The sequence below is a fragment of the Manis javanica genome, chromosome 2, assembly GCF_040802235.1.
Source record: "Manis javanica isolate MJ-LG chromosome 2, MJ_LKY, whole genome shotgun sequence".
Taxonomy (NCBI): domain Eukaryota; kingdom Metazoa; phylum Chordata; class Mammalia; order Pholidota; family Manidae; genus Manis; species Manis javanica.
The window spans coordinates 8980099-8999327 of record NC_133157.1 but is presented as its reverse complement, the minus strand read 5'-3'; the positions used below and the strand labels follow the sequence as shown (position 1 = coordinate 8999327).

The 19229-nt window shown below is 36.1% G+C and overlaps 1 protein-coding gene across 4 annotated transcripts in view; it reads left to right on the top strand.

Moving 5' to 3' along the window:
* PBX3 (PBX homeobox 3) overlaps window positions 1-19229 on the top strand; it is a 242277-nt gene that overhangs the window by 206104 nt on the left and 16944 nt on the right. For all 4 annotated transcript variants that reach the window (XM_037008156.2, XM_037008154.2, XM_073224473.1 and 1 more), the window contains exon 5: window positions 2642-2777. In XM_037008156.2, coding sequence (XP_036864051.1) covers window positions 2642-2777 — 136 coding nt within the window. The remainder of the gene's footprint in view (window positions 1-2641; window positions 2778-19229) is intronic.

The following is a 19229-nucleotide window of genomic DNA, read 5'->3' as shown; positions in this document are numbered from 1 at the left end:
AATGCAAATACTGAGGTTTGGTTCCATCTATTCTTGCAGAGCCTCTTAGCAAGCCCTCTGCATTGAGAAGACAAGGTTTTTCTGCTCTAGGCAAACCTGCTCATTCAGATATATGATTCCCTTGCTCACTCTGGCTTTTTGTAAGGCCATGCTCACATTTTCTGGGTAATTGGATAAGCCAAAGCATGCACCAGTGCAAAACACTTAAGAATAAATTTGTGTAGTTCCGCCGGCGCTCCTAGTAGAAGTACTATAGTTTGGACACAGCCGGAATGTCTGGAGTGAGGTGTTCTGTTCTGCCCATAAATTCTGTCGTCTGAGATTTTTCAATATTTGCTAAAACCACTCCTAGGCAAAGTGAAAAAATGAGCCAAACTTATCTTTGTAACCAGGTATGTTTCTGCCCATTCCTCCTTTCTTAAGTCCTCATTTCCCTAAGAATGTCCTTGTGTCATCTACTCCAGGCCCTGTACCCTGTGTCTTGCTGCTGGACTCCATATTTCAGACTGAGAGTTACTAACTCACATGTTTACATATAATGGAATTGAGTGGACTGGCTGGATGAGGGGCAGTGAGGATTAGAACAGATTTGTACATATCTGAGGGGACAGCAATCACTCAGCATTAGCCTATGCTGCATTCGGAGAATGTGAGCCTGGTGTGGCTCATCTTTCAATTTTTCATAAGAAGCCAGAAACCTAGATTTTTATGAGCAGGTCATTATTGTTTGGTCTCAACAAACATCTGGGCCAGGTAATCACCTGTATGTGTGACAATTTCAGTATCTGTTCCTGACCTTTTCTGCCTTACCCACCCACCCACTTACTCATCAGACTGTGCCTCTTCAAATACCCTTAGGTCAACACTTTTTTCTCTTTTCAAGCAATGCCTGACTCCTACCAAAAGCATACTGATTGCTCTTCTCAGGTATTTTTTTTACTTCCCTTCCTTTCATTTCTTACTACCTCCCTCATCCAGTTCATTGTCAAGCCCTTTGATTTTAATCCCCAAATAGATCTCTTGTGCATCCCTTAGGAAACAATGGTTTGACCTCCCCAAAATTATTGAAATTATGAAATTTCAAGACTTATAATCTGAGATGTTTTGATCAGACCTAGATTTCTTGCTTCCTTGCCTCTCAGTCAATGTTGAGACCATAGATCACATACTTAACCTGCCATGTTAGTGACATATTTTAACTAGAGGAATCTCTTAGGGTATATACACATTTGAAACTGCCTATTGACTCTGTTTTTCCTGAATATAGGATATCACAATTGAGAAGATCATTAAGATTATTTGGAAAGCAATATTAAGAAAATTACATGGGGAAAATATTTTCCAGAATCTGGAAAATATAATTTAAGGTGAAGTTGGACAAATACTAATTTTCAGACTGAAATTATTTTAAAATCTTAATAACAAAACCAAAATATAAATAACAGTTTTGCTCTTTGAAATAAATGGCTAATAAATACTTTATCTTCTGACACTCTGCCTTCCCGTAAAAACAAAAAAACTTTACCCCCTTTTTCCTTGTGAGCAAATCATACCTCAGTCCAGTCAGTCGCTTAAACAGAAAAATCCAGAAATTCTTGATAAATTGTTTTTCTTACATTCCTTCTCTGTCCTTCCCACTCACTCCCATCTAATCCATCAAGTCTTACTGCTTTTACCTTTCAAATAGATCTTGAATCTTTTTATTTCCATTATGTTCACCCTATGCTAAGTTACCATCATCTCTAAATTTGACTATTGCCATCGTCTCTTTAAATATCTCTACATTTCTTTTCATGCCTTCCTCCAACTATTCTAAGGAGTCAGAATCATCTTTTTAAAACATAAAACTTAAAAGCTTTAATAGCTTCCTATTGTACCTTAAAAATGAAAAAACAAAAATTCTTATGAGGCCCACTAAACCTGGATAATCTGGCCCTTGCCCATCCTTCCAGAGTCAACTCATACATTTCCTGATATTTATTGTGTTCTAGCCTCCTCTGCCCCTTTGGACTTACCAAGCTCTTCTGTTTCAGGACCAATTCCTTTGTTCATTCCTCTTCCCCTTTAACCTTTGTCTAACCAACTCCTGCAAATGTTTTAGCTAAAATGTTATTCCTTCAAGGAGACCTTTCCTGACTCCATTAATGGATATTATGTTTCCTTCTTATACACTTTCATTGTACCTTATACTTTTCTTCCATGATACTTGATAAGGTCACCATAATTTATAATTATTTATTTCCTTGATACTTATCTAATGTCTTTCTTTCCCCTAACTTTCTACTTTCTCCCTTAACCCTTCAATCCCCCATACCCTTTGTGGTAGACCATACCTGTTTTGTTCCAGTTGGATCTTCATTGAGTACCTAGAACACATTAGATCTCAATAGGTATTTGTCAAATAAATTAAGTAATGAAGTAAGTTGTGTTTTAAATGTTAGTGTTTCTCTTAGTCATCCAACATCTTAAAATGGGTTGAATAGCCTTTGGGGGATGCTAAGAGCAGAATTTACAATATAGTAGTGATACAGTAGACTCTATACATGTTGAAAAATAGAACCTAATATTTTTGTATGATCTCAATATTTCCCTTGGTTAATACTGATTATAAATACCATTCTTTTTTTGGTTCTTGTCATAGACGAAAAAGGCGTAACTTCAGTAAACAGGCTACAGAAATCTTGAATGAATATTTTTACTCACACCTCAGCAACCCCTACCCCAGTGAAGAAGCCAAAGAGGAGCTGGCCAAGAAATGCAGCATCACCGTGTCACAGGTGAGAGCGGATGCCGTGGGGTCTCATTGTCTGTCTCATTCTCTCCGCATCGATGGAGGAACTGTATTCCTTCCTCAGGCTGTTCCTCTCAAATTTCATATCCAAGTGTTCTATCATCAAAGACAACATAAAGGAAATGTACATTTTTATGCAAGCTTTTAAAGCTTAGGTAACTTTTTTAATCCTAAGTGGCAAGGAATCAAGATAATCACATCCCACCCTAGTGTAAATCTGCGGAGTGGACATGAACACGCAGTGGGGAGAGCCACAGTTGACACTCAGGTAACTCGTCAGTAAACGGCACGCAGTCCTACTTTCTCCGATTTAGATGACTGACCTAATCTTCCAGTGAGAAGCTAACTTATTTGTTGCCAAAAGGAAATTTAATATAACTCTTTGGTGAAAAGTTTTAAGCAATTCACCAAGTCCTTTCTTGGAAATCATGGTACAACATTTGGGTCCTAAGGACTTCTTTACTTCCTTGTTATCCATTAAACAGAAGAATTGACTTCATGTCTGTCACTGTTTTTGTTTCAAACAGATGTTATGAATTGTGGCCCTGCAGTTAACTTTCATCTTCTAACAAAAATATATTTAGTTTTAGGCAGATACACTGGCATTTATATTGAGGATTGGAGATAAATAAACAAACAACTGTACCTCCTTAAAAATAAGTATATCCTATTGGCATTAGCTGTAAAATACAATTTTATTTAAATAGTCATATTTTGGTTTATAGATTATCATTAGGATAGCATTTCTTTATAGCAGGCAGATATGATAGTTACCAACCAGTTCTTGCAGTGGAACTTAAGCAAGAGCGGAACCTTGGCAGGAACTTCTGTGTTCCACATGAGTCACGTGACACCAGAATTTAAAGTAATTTCTAAATAAATACTTCTTCTGTACAGCTGAAGTCCAAGATGCCAAAGGTCCCCTTCAGATTCCAACGAAAGTTTCATATAAGTATTTTAAGTCTTGTTATTTAAGGGAATAAAGTCTGGGTTTAAGATTATTTCCAGCTCCCATTTTGGCATTATTTTTCATGAACCTCTAGAGCAAACTTAGATTTATAATTAAGATTTCATTTAAAAGTTATTGTCATTCTCTTATGAATTAGTGGTGCATCTTGATTTCTTAAGCTCAGTTTGAAATGAAATACAATTTATTTTCGTTACCAGCTTATGAAGACATACATAAAACATAACTATCTGGATTAGTTAGTACTCACTGCCACCTGAAATGCTAAAGCACAGTAGGATGTGCTGGGTCAGATGGGGAGGATGAAATTAAAAGCATACTCACTTCAAGTAGGTGTTTCTGGTATCTGCAGTTCCCCTGAACATCGGAAAAAAGGCTGGGCTCCTGCTAACGACCAGCTGATGATGCCATGTCTGGTTTTCCTGCTCTCACAATAGCTCTATGACTTAGAGTTCAAATGTTTGCAGGTCCAGTTTAAATAAGGTGTTTTCATGCTTCTGCTTCTTTTCTTTTTTACTTATGTAATATATTCACCATTGAAAAACAATACAGATTACATATATTTTTTGAAAACCTTAATGATACATGATTCTTAATGAAAAAAATGAGATCATATTAGTTGTTGTACTAGCAATTTGTGTGTAATGTCGGACTTGCTGAACACATGATTGTGTAACAAGGGAGAGAATAGTTTCCTTCTGGCTGTTCAAAACCAGGGAGGTTTTCCTCTTCTAAAGCAGGCGAGGAATGCATTTACCAATGTGCTTTTTTAAAAAAATACTTAATTACTGTATTCTTCTCATTTTTGTTTTTAATAAAATAGCTTTGTTGGGTTTTGAAAATATGTTAGTAATTGCTTGAGAGGTAGAAATAATACAGAATAGATATATATTAATCTCTAAAATGTAGACTTTATGACCTGTTTCTCTCAGGTCAGCCCTTCAGATAAAGACTCAATGATCAGTTTAAGCATCAGCTTAAATTGTGATAAGTTCCTTGCCTTTTTACCTTGCCAAAGAAAGTTATCTTGCCAGAAAAAATTAATTTTCCCTCTAACAGCTCCCTTCCCTCACATCTTGGAAGTGAAAACAATGATGTTATCATTTTAACTGTTAAAGACATCACTTGCTAGCCTTATAAATTAGTGCCCTTTTATTTAAGTTACTTGAAATGAAAGCAGAGAATGTTCCAGACCTGACAGGTTAACTACTTTCTAAAGAAAAAAAAGCCAGTGTTTAAAATATACACCATACTAAAGTACTAAATTGAGAATCCAGAAATTGTTTATATACAAAACTAACTTAAAAAAAACTGAAATCCACTGAAAGCAGATAACCGTAGCAACACTTTTTTTGTTAGATTTAGAGTATATGAAACTGATTTAGTCTTTATTGCTTAAAACACCTAACATACTGCTTAAAACACTTAAAATAACTAAGAACAAATAGGCAACTCTCAGAAGAAACAGTAAGAAAATATCTTTAGTACTTTGAGGGTAGGAAAAACTTCTTTAAAAGGGCATAAAGTGCGTAATTAGCAAAGGAAAAGACAAATTCAGTGGTAGAATGTTTATCAATGTACTTAAAGACTGAAACATCAACCATTTTAGTAAAGATTGGATTAGGCAAGAATCATCAATAGATATTAAATCTAGGGGGAAGTTTTGATGAAGAGTGTGGTCTTAAAGTGTCTGTCCATAGGCCCTTTATTAGTTACAAGGGATTAAAAAAAACCAGCAATGCAATTATAGAGTGCAGAAATGGTTAGATAGATGACCAGGTGATTAGATTCAGCATCACCAAAGAGGGACAGTTGGACATTGTATGTAGTATTTCATCAAAGAAAATAATCACTAGAAAAAAATCAGACAAACTTAAAATGAAGAATGTTCTGTTAGGGCAAAAAGGGGAGAGGGAGCAGTATTCTTTAAAAATGTCAAAGAAAGGCTATGGAAATGTTCCAGATCAAAAGAGACGAAAGAAACATGACAGGTGAAATACAATATCTGGCCCTAGACTGGATCTTCTTTTGGAGAAGGAAAAACACCTTAAAGATTATTTTGGTGTTAAATTTATTACTGTAAATTATAATTTTTAATTGTACTCTGTTTTTATAGGAGAACATCTCTAGTCTTAGGAAATACACACTGACTTACAAGGCTGTTATGCATATAACTTACCCTCAGGTGATTCAGGAGAAAGATGTGTATGTGTTTATATATATGTATGCATATGAACACATACACAGTGCATATGCGTGAGTGCACAGAAATGATAAAATGAATGGTGCAAAATGTTGACAACAGGTAAATCTGGGTAATGGGCATACAGAGATGTTCACACTATGATTTTTATTTTTATGACCTCTTTTGGCAAGTTTGAAATTATTTCAAAAACGCTTTTTAAAAATACGAAGCTAGCCCACAAACTGCAAGAAAATATTTGTAAGTATATGAGCAAGAGGATTAAAACCCAAAATATATAAGGAACTCATATAAACTAATAAGAAAAAGACAAAGAACCTATTTGAAAAATAGGCAAAAAGCACAAGAAAGCATTTCATAGAAGAAATATAAATGGTCAAAAACCCTTCTTCTTACTAGTAATCAGGAAAATAGGATTTAAAAACTACAGTGAAATAACATTTTTTATTTCCTGGATTGGCAAAAAAATCCTAAATCTGACCATACCAAGTCTGCGCATTGTTGGCAAGAATATGCAACAGTAGGAACCCTTAAGTATTGTTGGTAAGAATGTGAATTGGTATAGTCACTTTGGAAAACTTTTTGGCATTGTCTTATAAATTTGAACATACATACACCATTCAATCTAATTTCATCTCTAGGAAACCCCTCATCTGTGTGTATATCAGAAAATACATGTAAGAGAATTCATAGTAACATTGTTTGAAGTGGTGAAAAAGTTGAAATAAGCTAGTTGTCTATTGACTGAAAAAATAGATAAATCCCCTGAGGTATAATCCCACAGTAGATTATTATTATACAGCAGTGAAAAAAGAATGATCTACAACTACACACATCAATTTGAGTAAAACTCTAGAAACATCATAATGAGTGAAAAATGCAAATTATAGAATATGTGTAGTATATCACTTTTATATAGTTCAAAGCCAAACACATTGCTTATTGTTTAGGGGACTCACCTACATTGGTTAAATATAAAGTAAAGGGAAGAATTTTAAAAATTACTTAAGTGGAATGGGATTGGGAAGGAACATTCAAGGAGTTTCAGCAGTATTGTTAGTAGTATATTGTTAGAAATGATAGATATACAGGGGTTAATTTAATTTTTATGCATTATGAACCTACATATAAGTCCAGGAAGTGAATTAAGAAATCTAAAATAACAGAATTTTAAAAAGCATATTCCCATTTATAAGAATATCCTTAGCAACAGTATTTGCAATAGTCAAGCTAGAGGCATAGAAACAATGGAAATGCCCACCAGTAGGATAATGGATAAGTAAAGGTGATATATTTACATATGTTTGGAATATTATATAACAATAAAAATAAATGAATTACACTACATAATGCTAAGTGAAAGAACTTAGTGGCACTTAGTGTATGATTCCATTTATTAAAAAAGTTCAAAAACAGGCAAAGTTAATCTTTGTGTTATAGGTCAGGATAGTGGTTACACTTGGGAGAATAGTGATTGGAAAGGGGAATGTTTCTTGATGTAAATGATGGTTTCATGAGTGTGTTCACTTGATGGAATTTCATCAAGCTCTATACTTAATAATGTGTGCCCCTCTTTTGTGTTTATATTTTTCACTTGACTAAAAGGTTTACTTATACAAACAACAGACTTGCCCTCATTAGCTACATTTTCCTGTGAGGATACACGTAAAATAAGTAAATGAGATAAAACATTAGAAAGTGATAGGTGTTCTGGAGAAAAATAAAGGGGGGTAGGAGAACAGGGAGCTAAAGGGCACAATTTTTAATAGAGTAGTAAAGAAAGACCCTCCTGAGAAAATACCTTTTGATACAGATGGAAAGAGATGAATAAATGAGCAAGTCATGTGGCTAATAGGTAAAGGAGATTCCAGAAGGAACAATAAGTACAAAGAACCTGAGGTAAAAGCCTGAACAAGCAGGGGAAATAGTAGGAGACAAGTCAAAGAGCCTTGTCTCTGTGAGGTCCAAATGGTATTGGAGCCTTATAAACCATGTTAATGACTTGGGCTTTACTCTGAGTGAGGTGGAAAACTGAGGAGTGATGTGATCAAACTTCAGTTTTAACAGGATCACCGTGGCAGTTGTATTGACAGTAGACCTTGGCAGGGGAGGGGAAACAGACACCAGGTCAGGTACCACTGTGGTGGTAGAATATGATGATGGCTTGGCCCAGGATATTGGTACTAGAGGTGGTGAGAGGTGGTGAGTGGATTCTAGATAATTGTGAAGGTCCAGCTGAGAGGGTTTACTGATAGGTTAGATGTAAGAAAGTCAAATGTAACCCAACGTTCCACTTCCTCTACAGTGGTGGAAGGTGGAGTTATTATTGAATGTGGTGGGAAAGGATTTGGGAGGAGCAGGGTTTGGGGGAGGGAATGATGATCAGGGGTTTGGTTTTGGACAAACTAAGTTAATATATATTATAGTTTTTTAAGTTCACCATATAAGTAGTCATGGGTAGTAAAACTTTTATTATTTATATAGTCCTACATTAATTTGTGCTAGTATATTATAAATAGAAATGTCCTTAACATAGAATTGCAGGCAACACTCAGAATTTGAAATCTCTGATTTCTTAAGGTTTGGTTCAATTGAGTAAGCTGGAGTTTACCCCTTTTTACATAAAACCCTGAAAATTCACAAAAGACAGAATTATTTCAAATGTCAAAAGCACTGAGAATTATACTTAAATTGTCACATATTCTTAATTAGTGAAGCAGATACTAATATGCTTTTACTTTTTGGAATAGAGCTAACTTGCATTGATTATTCAAATTAGCAAGTCACAAAAAACTCCATTGTTCTCCTGATTCCAATTTTGAATTTAAATAACTCTGGCCCTACTCTCTGTGGTAGGTGTTTTTAGAATGAAAAATGTTAACCTATTCTTCATTGCTAGGTAATTGAAATGTACTGTAAAGAAAGGATTGATTCTTTTTTTTTTTAACAGATGAGAACCTGAAATAGCAGAGGTTAATTGGCAGCATTAAGATCCATTCATTCATTCATTCATTCAACTAACGTATTTTAGAGCTTTTAAAGTGGTGCACTAGACCCACTTTTATAACAGTCTAGTGTGGAAAAAATTATTATCGAGCCCTTATAAGATGAGGGGACTGATGTTCAAGGAAGTTAAGCTGTTTGACAAGGAGTCACAAGTCATTAGTGGGGAGAGCTGGAGGTTCTTACACAGGGTCTCATGATTAAAAGGAAGAAACTGGATTTTCCTGCAAGAGGCAGTGTGTTTCCTCTATCTGTGAGCCGCAGCTGCAAAGTCCTGTTTTGTGAGGCACAGGCCTGGGCTTATATCACAAGGGCTGCATCATTTTCCCCTAAGCTACTTCAGAGACTCCAGGCTAGTTAGTAGTCTGAGGTCTCCTTACTCATTAAACTACTTATTCCAAAGCAGTGAATATTCAGTAAGCTAATTAAAATTTGTAAGTAAGATTTCCTTATTAAAAAAAATCTATTAAAATAAGAATAAGCCTGTTAAAATAATAATTAGAGCAGGAAAAAAAGATGACTATCAAATTGCAGTATCTTTTACAGCTATCCATAAAGGCCTTTTCAGTTACTGTGGCAGAAGACAGAAGGCAGAGGTGGATTCCTAATCTAAGTATGAAATTGGTGAACTAGAGACAAGTTGAAGGAAAATGACTTTGTTAAAGTGGTTCTTTCACACTATCTGAGAAGTAAGCTACAGACCCTCTGTTTATAAAGGCTCTCTGATTCTTGTTTCCTAGTGGAGATGGTACGTCATTAAACAGTGTGCAAAGAACAAAGGATCAGGTTGTAAAAAGATGGGAGCTTTGAGGACTCTGTTACACTGAGTACAGATAAGGCCTTATCAGCACCATTTAAAAGAAACAGGAAGTCTCTGATTTTTTGTTGTTCTCTACAATCAGCACCGTGATTAGCATAGTGCCTAAAGCTTCCTCCACTGACATTGGGTATTATATTTATTTTAGAATGACTTTTTTGAGGGAATCTCTAACACGTGTTTGACAAAATACCCAAACTAAGGATAGAGAGCTATTTCCAGCTTACATGTAGTGTTTTTTGTTTTCCTGTACCCAGAAGAAGCCATAATTGGTATCATGGTCCTTCTAGTTTTTGTCCCATTCACCTTTTTTTGCCTACCTTCCCTTTCAGTATTCCCATTGGTCTTTCCTCACTCCTGTCCGTCATCATTGCACCTCACTTTTCCATTGCTTCTCTTCTGTGAGGCATATCACCCAAATAGGCCAGTATATCAATCAGTGTCCCAATAGCAAACAGATGGCACACTCAAATTAGAATAATTTGAGGAGAGTTTAATAAAGCACCTATTTACAGAAGGGTGGACAGAGTGTAGGGAAACCACAAAGGATAATGCTAGTAGTAAGGTTTGGTTCTGTTACTACCCCTTGGCCTGAAGAGGTGAAAGAAGGGTTACCAAAACCCAACCAAGACACAGCAGCTATGTTTGAAGGACAGTAACCGAGACCTTAAGTAAAGGCAACGTTACAGTGAGGGAGTCAGGGGAACAAGTAGTCTGATTTTACTTCCCCCCTTCTTCTCCTCTCCCTCCAGTGTCCTTTGGCCAGAAGCCTGAGACTGTTATAGGTTAGCTTCTTGGTACCCAGAGCAGGCTGGAGGGTAGACAGGGAGGAGTGAACAGAAGATACACAGTGTAGCCCAAAGGCCAAAGACACCAGATCAGAACAGGCCCCATATTCAAGCTGCCTGAGCTTATGTTGACACTGATATCCCCACTTGGGGGATCTGGTGTACTCTGAGATGCTCTTGGGCTTCTTTGTCTTTTGTCTTCTCTTCTCTTTTCCTGACTCTTCTGTCAGCTATGTGGAGAGCATAATACTTTTCTAAAATGAGTATGGCTTTTGAGAGTACAGGCTACAAATAGTATAAGTTAATTTGATCCAGCCAAAAGTATTTGTCAGGGCTCACAGAACCCAAGAATGGACTAACAGTTACCAAAGGGAAAGGGACTGGGGAGGGTGGGTGGGAAGGGAGGGACAAAGGGAGAAAAGGGGCATTACGATTAGCAGACATAATGTAGGGGGTGAAGAGCATGGGGAGGGCTGTACAACACAGAGAAGACAAGTAGTGATTCTACGGCATCTTACTACGCTGATGGACAGTGACTGTAATGGGGTATGTTGGGGGGGACTTGATAATAGGGGGAGTCTAGTAACCATAATGTTCAAATAATTGTACATTAATGATACAAAAAAAAAGTATTTGTCAGGGTTTTTGGCTATTTTTGTAATTTATTCAGTAGGTTCTGAGCTATGTATTAGGCACTGTGCTTGGCACTGTGGCAAACAAGGGTGGATAAGACAGGGTTCTTCTTGTTGAGAAATATCAGATTTCTAGGGAGAGATAAACATGTCACACACAGGTTAAAAGTTACCTGGGGGAGTGCACAGCTGCATATGGGTGCCATTTTAGAATATGGTACATGGACAGGTTTACTTTCTACTGAAAAGATTAGGAAAGGCCCCCAACTTATTTGTTCTGTGATCTTTGGAAAGTAATTTTACTTTATGGGAGTTTTAGTGAGATAATATATGTAAAACACCTAGCATAGTGACTATCACAGAGTAAGAAGATATAATAGTAATTACTATTCTGTTTCTGCTGCTTGGAATGGTCTAACCGGGTTCCCCCTTCACAAATATATAAATATTTTATTAATTACTGTTCTTTCAAAGCTCACTTTAAATGTCTGTTCTTTCATAAAGCTTCCCTTATACTCCTAGTTCATATCCTCCATTACATATTCTCATAGCCTCTTATACTTTTCCTTGATAGCACTTACTATAATTATAACTAAATAATGAGTTGTTCAATGCTGTTTCCCTTATGAATGGTGAATTCCATATTGTTTGGAACTGTGGTCTAATTCAGCACTATATTCTTAAAGCCTAGCACAGTGTCTAGCACATGGATTCTCAGTGAATATATGTTGAAGAAATTAGGTAGAAAGGCTTAATAAGCCTGATTGGGGAAGGTCTGCAATTATTATGTTCAGATGTATGCAGTTATGTCTGCAGTTACAAGGTTGTGCAATTTAGATGTCTATTTCGCATTAATTAATTTATTGAACAATATTCATTCAACTAGTGATTTCTGGTCACTGTGCTATTTATAACAGTGAATACAACAGAGAGTCTGTCCTTAGGAGTTTCCAGTCTGATGAGGGAAGGATAGTTAATTGGGATAGATATTCATAAAATATAATATGTAATCTATATACAAAGAATATATTATGTTTTATATTATAATTATAATTATAGCATTATATATGAATTAACATATTATGTTATATAGCAGTAAGTTCTGTAAAATAAAATAATGATAAGGATTTCTGGCTTGGGGTGGTACAGTCAGATTTATGAAAGATAAATCTAGCACCAATGTGTGATGTTAATTTGAAGGGGAAACCACTAGAATGAGAGCAACTACATAGGAGATTATTGGTAAAATTCAGGAGAAGGTGGGGATGATTCAAATTAGACAACTGAAAGTGGAAAATGGGTAGATTTGAAAAGTATTTGGAGATTGGATAAGAAATTGGATATGAATGTGAGGAGGAAAGAGTATTTGAAGATAGCTGACATTTTTAGCCTAGATAATTGAAAATAATTATATTATTAGCGATACAGAAAATTCAGGAGGAAGTGCTGGTTTGATGGAGGGGAGATTAAAAGTTTGTGATAGTTTAGTAGATAGATGAATGCCAGGTTTGCATTGCCAGCAGTATCCCAGTTGGGAAATGTTCGGTTTGGAAATATGACTTAGGAGAGAGGTCAAGGTTAAAGATGTAGATTGGGAGTCATCCATGTAAGTTCACAGTTGAGGCCTTGAGAACGGATGGTGTTGTCCAGGAACCTTGCAGATAAGAAGAAAAAAGGACATGACTTTTCCCTAAGTCATTTATTTGTCAATTCTGAGAGGTGACTAAAGCTGAGAAGTTATGCAGTGCTTTTGACAACTTTGCAGAGCTCAAAGGGTGGGAATTAGTGTCTAGGTGTCGAGACGTACCAGGGAAGGTACCCTATTTCCCTTGGGTTAAGACTTCAAATAGTAGAGTCGGTGCATTGCTACATCCTAGTAGCAAAGGTAATACATAGCATCGGAAATACATAGACCCTCACAGGTACTGTAATTCTCCTTCAAAACACTTCAGTCCTTGAAATTGGATAGCTAGTACTTGTAGGTACCTGGACAAAGCAAATATCATTTGTGTGTGTGTGTAGAAAGATAGCATCATTCTAGGCTTTAAGCTGCTTCTATAAACAAAGCAAATACAGTATTGGGTACACAGAACAAAACAGGCATATGAGAAGACATGACAACATGTACTGAAATCAGCAGAAACAGTGGAGAATAGAAACAGTCCCACAGAATTCTAGAAAATGAAAGTGTCCAATAAGGACTATAAAATAATTATCTTTAATATACCTAAGGAAATAAAAGGCAAAGTGGAGAGTTTTGTCAGAGAACTGGAAAAAGGTCAAATGGAAATTATAGAGCCAAAAACCATAAAAAGGTCAAGTGGAAATTTTAGAACCAAAAATAAGAATTCACTGTATGGACCTAAACACAGATTAAACATAGTTGAAGGGAGAATTAGTGGACTGGAAGATGGGTCATAAGAAAGTAAGGATACTAAAGAATGGATAGACAACAAATAGAATAGAAAATCAGGAGAGAAAGTAAAAGGTACATTGAAGATACAGTGAGAAGTCTAATATAAATGTAATTGGAGTCCCAAAAGCAAACATAAGAGTGAGTCAGAAGCAGTATTTGAAATGTAAAGATTGATAACAGTCCAAAAATTATGGAAGATTCCAAGCTCTAGATTCATAAAAAACCAGTCCCCAAACAGAATAAACAGGAATCAATACTGAATACAATCAAAACAGCCAGAGTGAAAAATAAAATTGCCTTCAAAGAAGCAGCAATTAGAATAGCCACTGAATTCTTAATGAAAACAATAAGGCCATAATACAGTGGAATGATATCTTTAAAGAGATGAAACCTAGATTTCTGTATCTACCAATATGTCCTTTGATAGAAGAGGTGAAATAAAGACATTTCTCTGTAAAAAAATGAGAGAATTTGTTTCATTTTTCTCTCAAAGGGAAGTACAAAAAGTGTTCTTAAGGCATAAGAGATTCCAGATAGAAGTTGGGAGATAGAGGAAAGAGTGGAAAAGCTAAGAAAAGGATAAATGTGTATGTCAGTCTAAATGAATATTGATTGTTTAAAACAATAAGAACAATGTCTTACTGGGCTACAATATGTATAGATTTAAAATACACAACAGTAATGCCTTGTAAGTTATGACTGGAGGGCAAGTGGTCTAGTGCTCTTGCATTTTCTGCAAAAGAAAGTAAAATACCAAAAAATGTGAAAGTACCAGTTAATTTAGACTTTGTTAGTCAACAAAGTAGTCACTTAAAGAATACTAAAAGAGTAAACCACTTACAGACTAATAAAGAAGGGAACATAGAGTAATTTCTTAAGTAAGCAATCTAAAAAGACAAAGAGGGGAAAAAAGAGCATAAGTGGGACAGATAGATGCACTTAGTAAGATGATAAGTTTATGTCCAAATATATCAGTAATTACATCATCTATGAATGAATTGAATGCTCTAAATAACAGGCAAATATTGTTAGATATTAAAATGAAAACTGTATGTGCTTTCTAAGAGACACATTTAAGACATAAGGACACAGAGAGGCTGAAAATAACAGTATGGGGGGAAATAATGACATGCAAACAATAACCAAAAGAAAGATGGTGTGTATTATTATCAGGTACAGAATACTTCAAGTAAAAGGTTTTACTAGAGGTAAAGAGAGGCACTAAATAGTAATAAACAGCAGTTATGTATTTGTATGTACCTAATAGCAGCTCAAAAAAAGCTGGGGGGAAAAAAGCAAAACTTGCAAAATTTCACAGAAAAATAGATAAATCCAAAATCACTGTAGGTTTTCACACTTTTCTGTAACGGAGGAGGGAACACACACACACAGTCAGTAACACATAGAATGTGCTTCTCAAACGTGAGCATGAATAAGAACGATCTGACAAGCTTGTTGGAATATAGATTCCTGGGCCCTATTCCCAGAGGTTCTAATTCAAAGGGTCTACAACAGGGCCTGACAATTTGCAGCTCTCATGTACTGCTGATGTTGATGATTCTAGAACCACACTTTGAGTAGCACAGATATAGAAGATTTGAACACCATGATTAACAAACAGCCTAATGAGCATATTTATATATAACTCTGAACCCAACAACTGCAGAGTACATGTTCTTTTTAAGCACTTGCAGATCATTTTGAAAGTTAACTGTATTCTAGGCCATAAAGCACCTCTTGATAAATTTTAAATAATTTAAAATACAAGAGTATGTTTTTTTAATACAGTGGAATTAAACTAAAAATCAGTAACAAAAAGATAACTCATATGTTAATGAAACCACATGGAAATTGGGAAATAGTTTGAATGATAATGAAAATACACCTATCAAAACTCATGGGATGCAGCTAAAGCTATGCTTTGAAGGAAATTTATAGCTTTAAATATATATATATATATATATATTTAAATGTATACGTGTAATACATATATAAAGAGGGCGGGTGAAAACCAGTGAGCTAAGGGTCCATCTGAAGATAATAAAGGGCAATAAATTAAAAAAAACTGGAAGGAAATAATAAAGATAGGTGCAGAAATTAATGAAATTTTAAAAATACAGTAGAGTTCAGCAGAACCAAAATTTGGTTCTTTCAAAAGTCTCCCTTCTATTTCAGACCCTTAGTCCCACTCCCCAAAGGTAAATTAACAGTGTCTTACATATTCTTTGTAAAATGTCCCTTAATATATATTTTTTTCAGATATTCATTGTGAACCATATTATATGCACTACTTTTTTTTTTTAATTCTTTGTGCCTCTGTTTTCTCATCTATAAAATAGAGGAAACCTACCTCATTGGATTGATATGCAGATCCAATGAGTTAATATATGTGGAATGCTTAGAATAGTGTTTGGCACTTAAGCACTATGTAAATGTTAAAATTGTTATTATAAGAGGATATGTAATCATGGGCAGAATAAGGGTGAGGGTAAGATTAGATTTGGGAGGTTGAAGGTGATGGGACCACTTTGGGGGAACACAGTGCCTGGCACTCTTGAAATGTGCATGGATATGGAAGTAATCAAACTGTCCATCAGTAGATGAATGCAAAGATGTGTACATACACCCAATGAAATATTGTTCAGCCATAAAAAAAAGAAATCCTGCCATTTGTGGACAGCATTATGTTAAGTGAAATAAGCTAGGTGGAGAAATACAAAAATCATATGATTTCACTTGTGTGTAGCATCTAAAAACAAGAACAAAACTGCAGTAGACTCAGAGACACAGAGAAGTGACTGGTGGCTACTATGAGGGAGAGGTTGGGGTGGTAGGTGGGGAGGGTGAAGGGATAAAGTGGCACAAAAATCTCAATCATAAGTTGGTCGTGGGTATAGAAGTGCAGCATGGAGAATATAGCCAATGGTTCTTTAACATCTTTTTATCTATGTTGACAGATAGTAACTGCACTAGTTGGGTTGAGGATTTAATAATGTGTGTAATTGTTGAACCACTGTGTTGCATACTTGAAACCAACATAATATTTTATATCAGCTATATTTCCATTTAAGAGATGTGCATGGAATGATCAGGCAGGAGATGAGTCAAAAGGAAGAATCATTTTCAGAGCCAGTCAAGGGCCTGTGCTTGTGGCTTGCCCCTGGCACAGCTCAAAACCCAGAGAGGGTGCAAGAACTAACTGGGTCACCTCCAGTGCGACCTTGTCAGCTGACTGGGTCAGAGAAAAAGGGGGGAAAATTCTAAAGCAGTATAGTTTCCTTTTCTCCTTCTTGACTTCCTGTAGGCAGACCATTGCCCTGCAGGTATGCCAGACTCTTTATTGAAACTAAGTTTTGTTACATATGATCTATTTAGACAGTGGTACTGTCCTTTTGTATCACCTACTTTGGGAAATTAGGACTTTAACTCCAGGTGACTGTACATTCAGTGTAGGAAGGCACAGAATAGTCAGACTCTACCTTGAGCAAATTATTTAACTTGAAGTCTCTATTTTTTGACCTGTAATATTTGGATAATGATAATGTCTTTAGAAGTTTGAGGGCCAAATGAAATCATGTATGTAGAATGCCTAGTACAGGTGCTGGTATATCAATGACTGATAGATAATTGGTAACCCATTCAACCAGTTTTCTTGCTGGGTATGTTGTGCATACAACACCTTGTAAAAGTTCCAAAAGAAAGAGGAAGCAGAGACTGTGACCTGCAGCAAACTAGTGAGCTAGCAGCCTGCAGCCCCTAGGTTTTCACAGGCTCAGTAAAAGGAAAAGCTGGAGTGTGGATGGGGCCGAGGGCATGGCGAGTGGAGTTGTGCCTAATCTTAGCCTCTGACTAGACCTATCCTTGGTGTCTTTGCCCAAAAAATGTGTGTGATTCTTTTTAGTGAGAATTATGTAGGTTGAAAGGGTCATATACCTTTGAGGATAATCATTCCCATTTAAAATAAATTCAGTGAAATGTCATGGTTTTAAAAAGAAAAGAAAACGGGTGTGTTTTTGGTAGGGAGTGTTGTTTGAATAAGTAAGGGTTTCCATGAAACAAAAGTAAGGATTTCTTTACGTAGGACACTGAATAAATTTTGATGTTTTCAGTTATAGGAATTAGATTTCCATGAAACTTAACTGACCAAAATGCTGGTTCATTATTGTTTAAAGGGTGCTCCTGAGTTTAGTTCTGGGATGCTGATTGTTGTCTGGGAGATGGCTCCACCTTCTCAGTGCAGCTGATGGGAGGCTGTTCCACAACCCGGGATGTCAGTGTTTCAGAACCCTACAGAGGAACCTGTTCAGTGATACACCTAATGCATTTTTATTTTTTTGTAAGAGAAGTAATTTTAAATGAAAAAACTTCAACTGAAAACATTGTCTGCGGTAATTTAGAACCATTCCACAGCATGTGTTTTAGGGAGATGAACGGTGTCATCTGTTTTCTATGTACTGTGGCCGCAAGGCTGACGTTTTATATACTTTTGCAGATGAGCCTCTTTGTGAATGTCACGAGCAGTTTCCAGTCTATCATGCATAGAGTAGAAAGGGCAAAGCCAAACGGTGAGGGTGTCAGTACATTATGGCAATAAAATTTTTCACAGCCTCAAATAAAAAAAATACAGTACTTGACAAGTGAATTTGTTTTAAATTATTTCAAATACTATGGCAAGTGAATTTCTGTGTGTTCAGGTCTTTATTAGAAGTGGGTGGGTATGTTTCAAAAGTTGGTTTTTATGTCAGTTATTAGGAATTTGGAACTTACTTTCCTTAAAAAGAAAAAAAAGGGAGTGTTTGTATTCTTAGGCTAGCTCACATTTTAACTACAAAGGAGCCAAAATACTTTGCACTGAAAAAGTAGAATGTACACTTTTGTAGCCCTAGCCATTCATTTTATTTTATTTTTATTAAGGTGTCATTGATATATACTCTTATGATGATTTCACATGAAAAGCAATGTGGTTACTACATTCATCCATATTATCAAGATCCCCCCTAACCCCTTAGAAGTCACTGTCCATCAGTGTAGTAAGATGCCACAGAGTCACTACTTGTCTTCTCTATGCTACACTGCCTTCCCCGTGACCCTCCACACACCATTTGTACTAATCATAACAGCCCTCAATCCCCTTCTCCCTCCCTCCCCACCAGCCCTCCCCTTTGATAATCTCTAGTCCCTTCTTGGAGTCTGTGAGTCTGTGAGTGTGCGAGTCTGCTGCTGTTTTGTTCCTTCAGTTTTTCTTCGTTGTTATACTCCACAAATGAGGGAAATCATTTGGTACTTGTCTTTCTCTGCCTGACCTAACTTCACTGAGCATAATACCCTCTAGCTCCATCCATGTTATTGCAAATGGTAGGATTTGTTTCTTTCTTGTGGCTGAATAGTATTCCATTGTGTACATTTACCACATCTTCTGTATCCATTCATCTATTGATGGACACTTAGGTTGCTTCCATATCTTGGCTATTGTAAATAGTGCTGCAGTAAACATAGGGGTGCATATGTCTTTTTGAATCTGAGAACTTGTTTTCTTTGGGTACATTCCTAAGAGTGGAATTCCCAGGTCAAATGGTATTTCTATTTTTAGTTTTTTGAGGATCCTCCATATT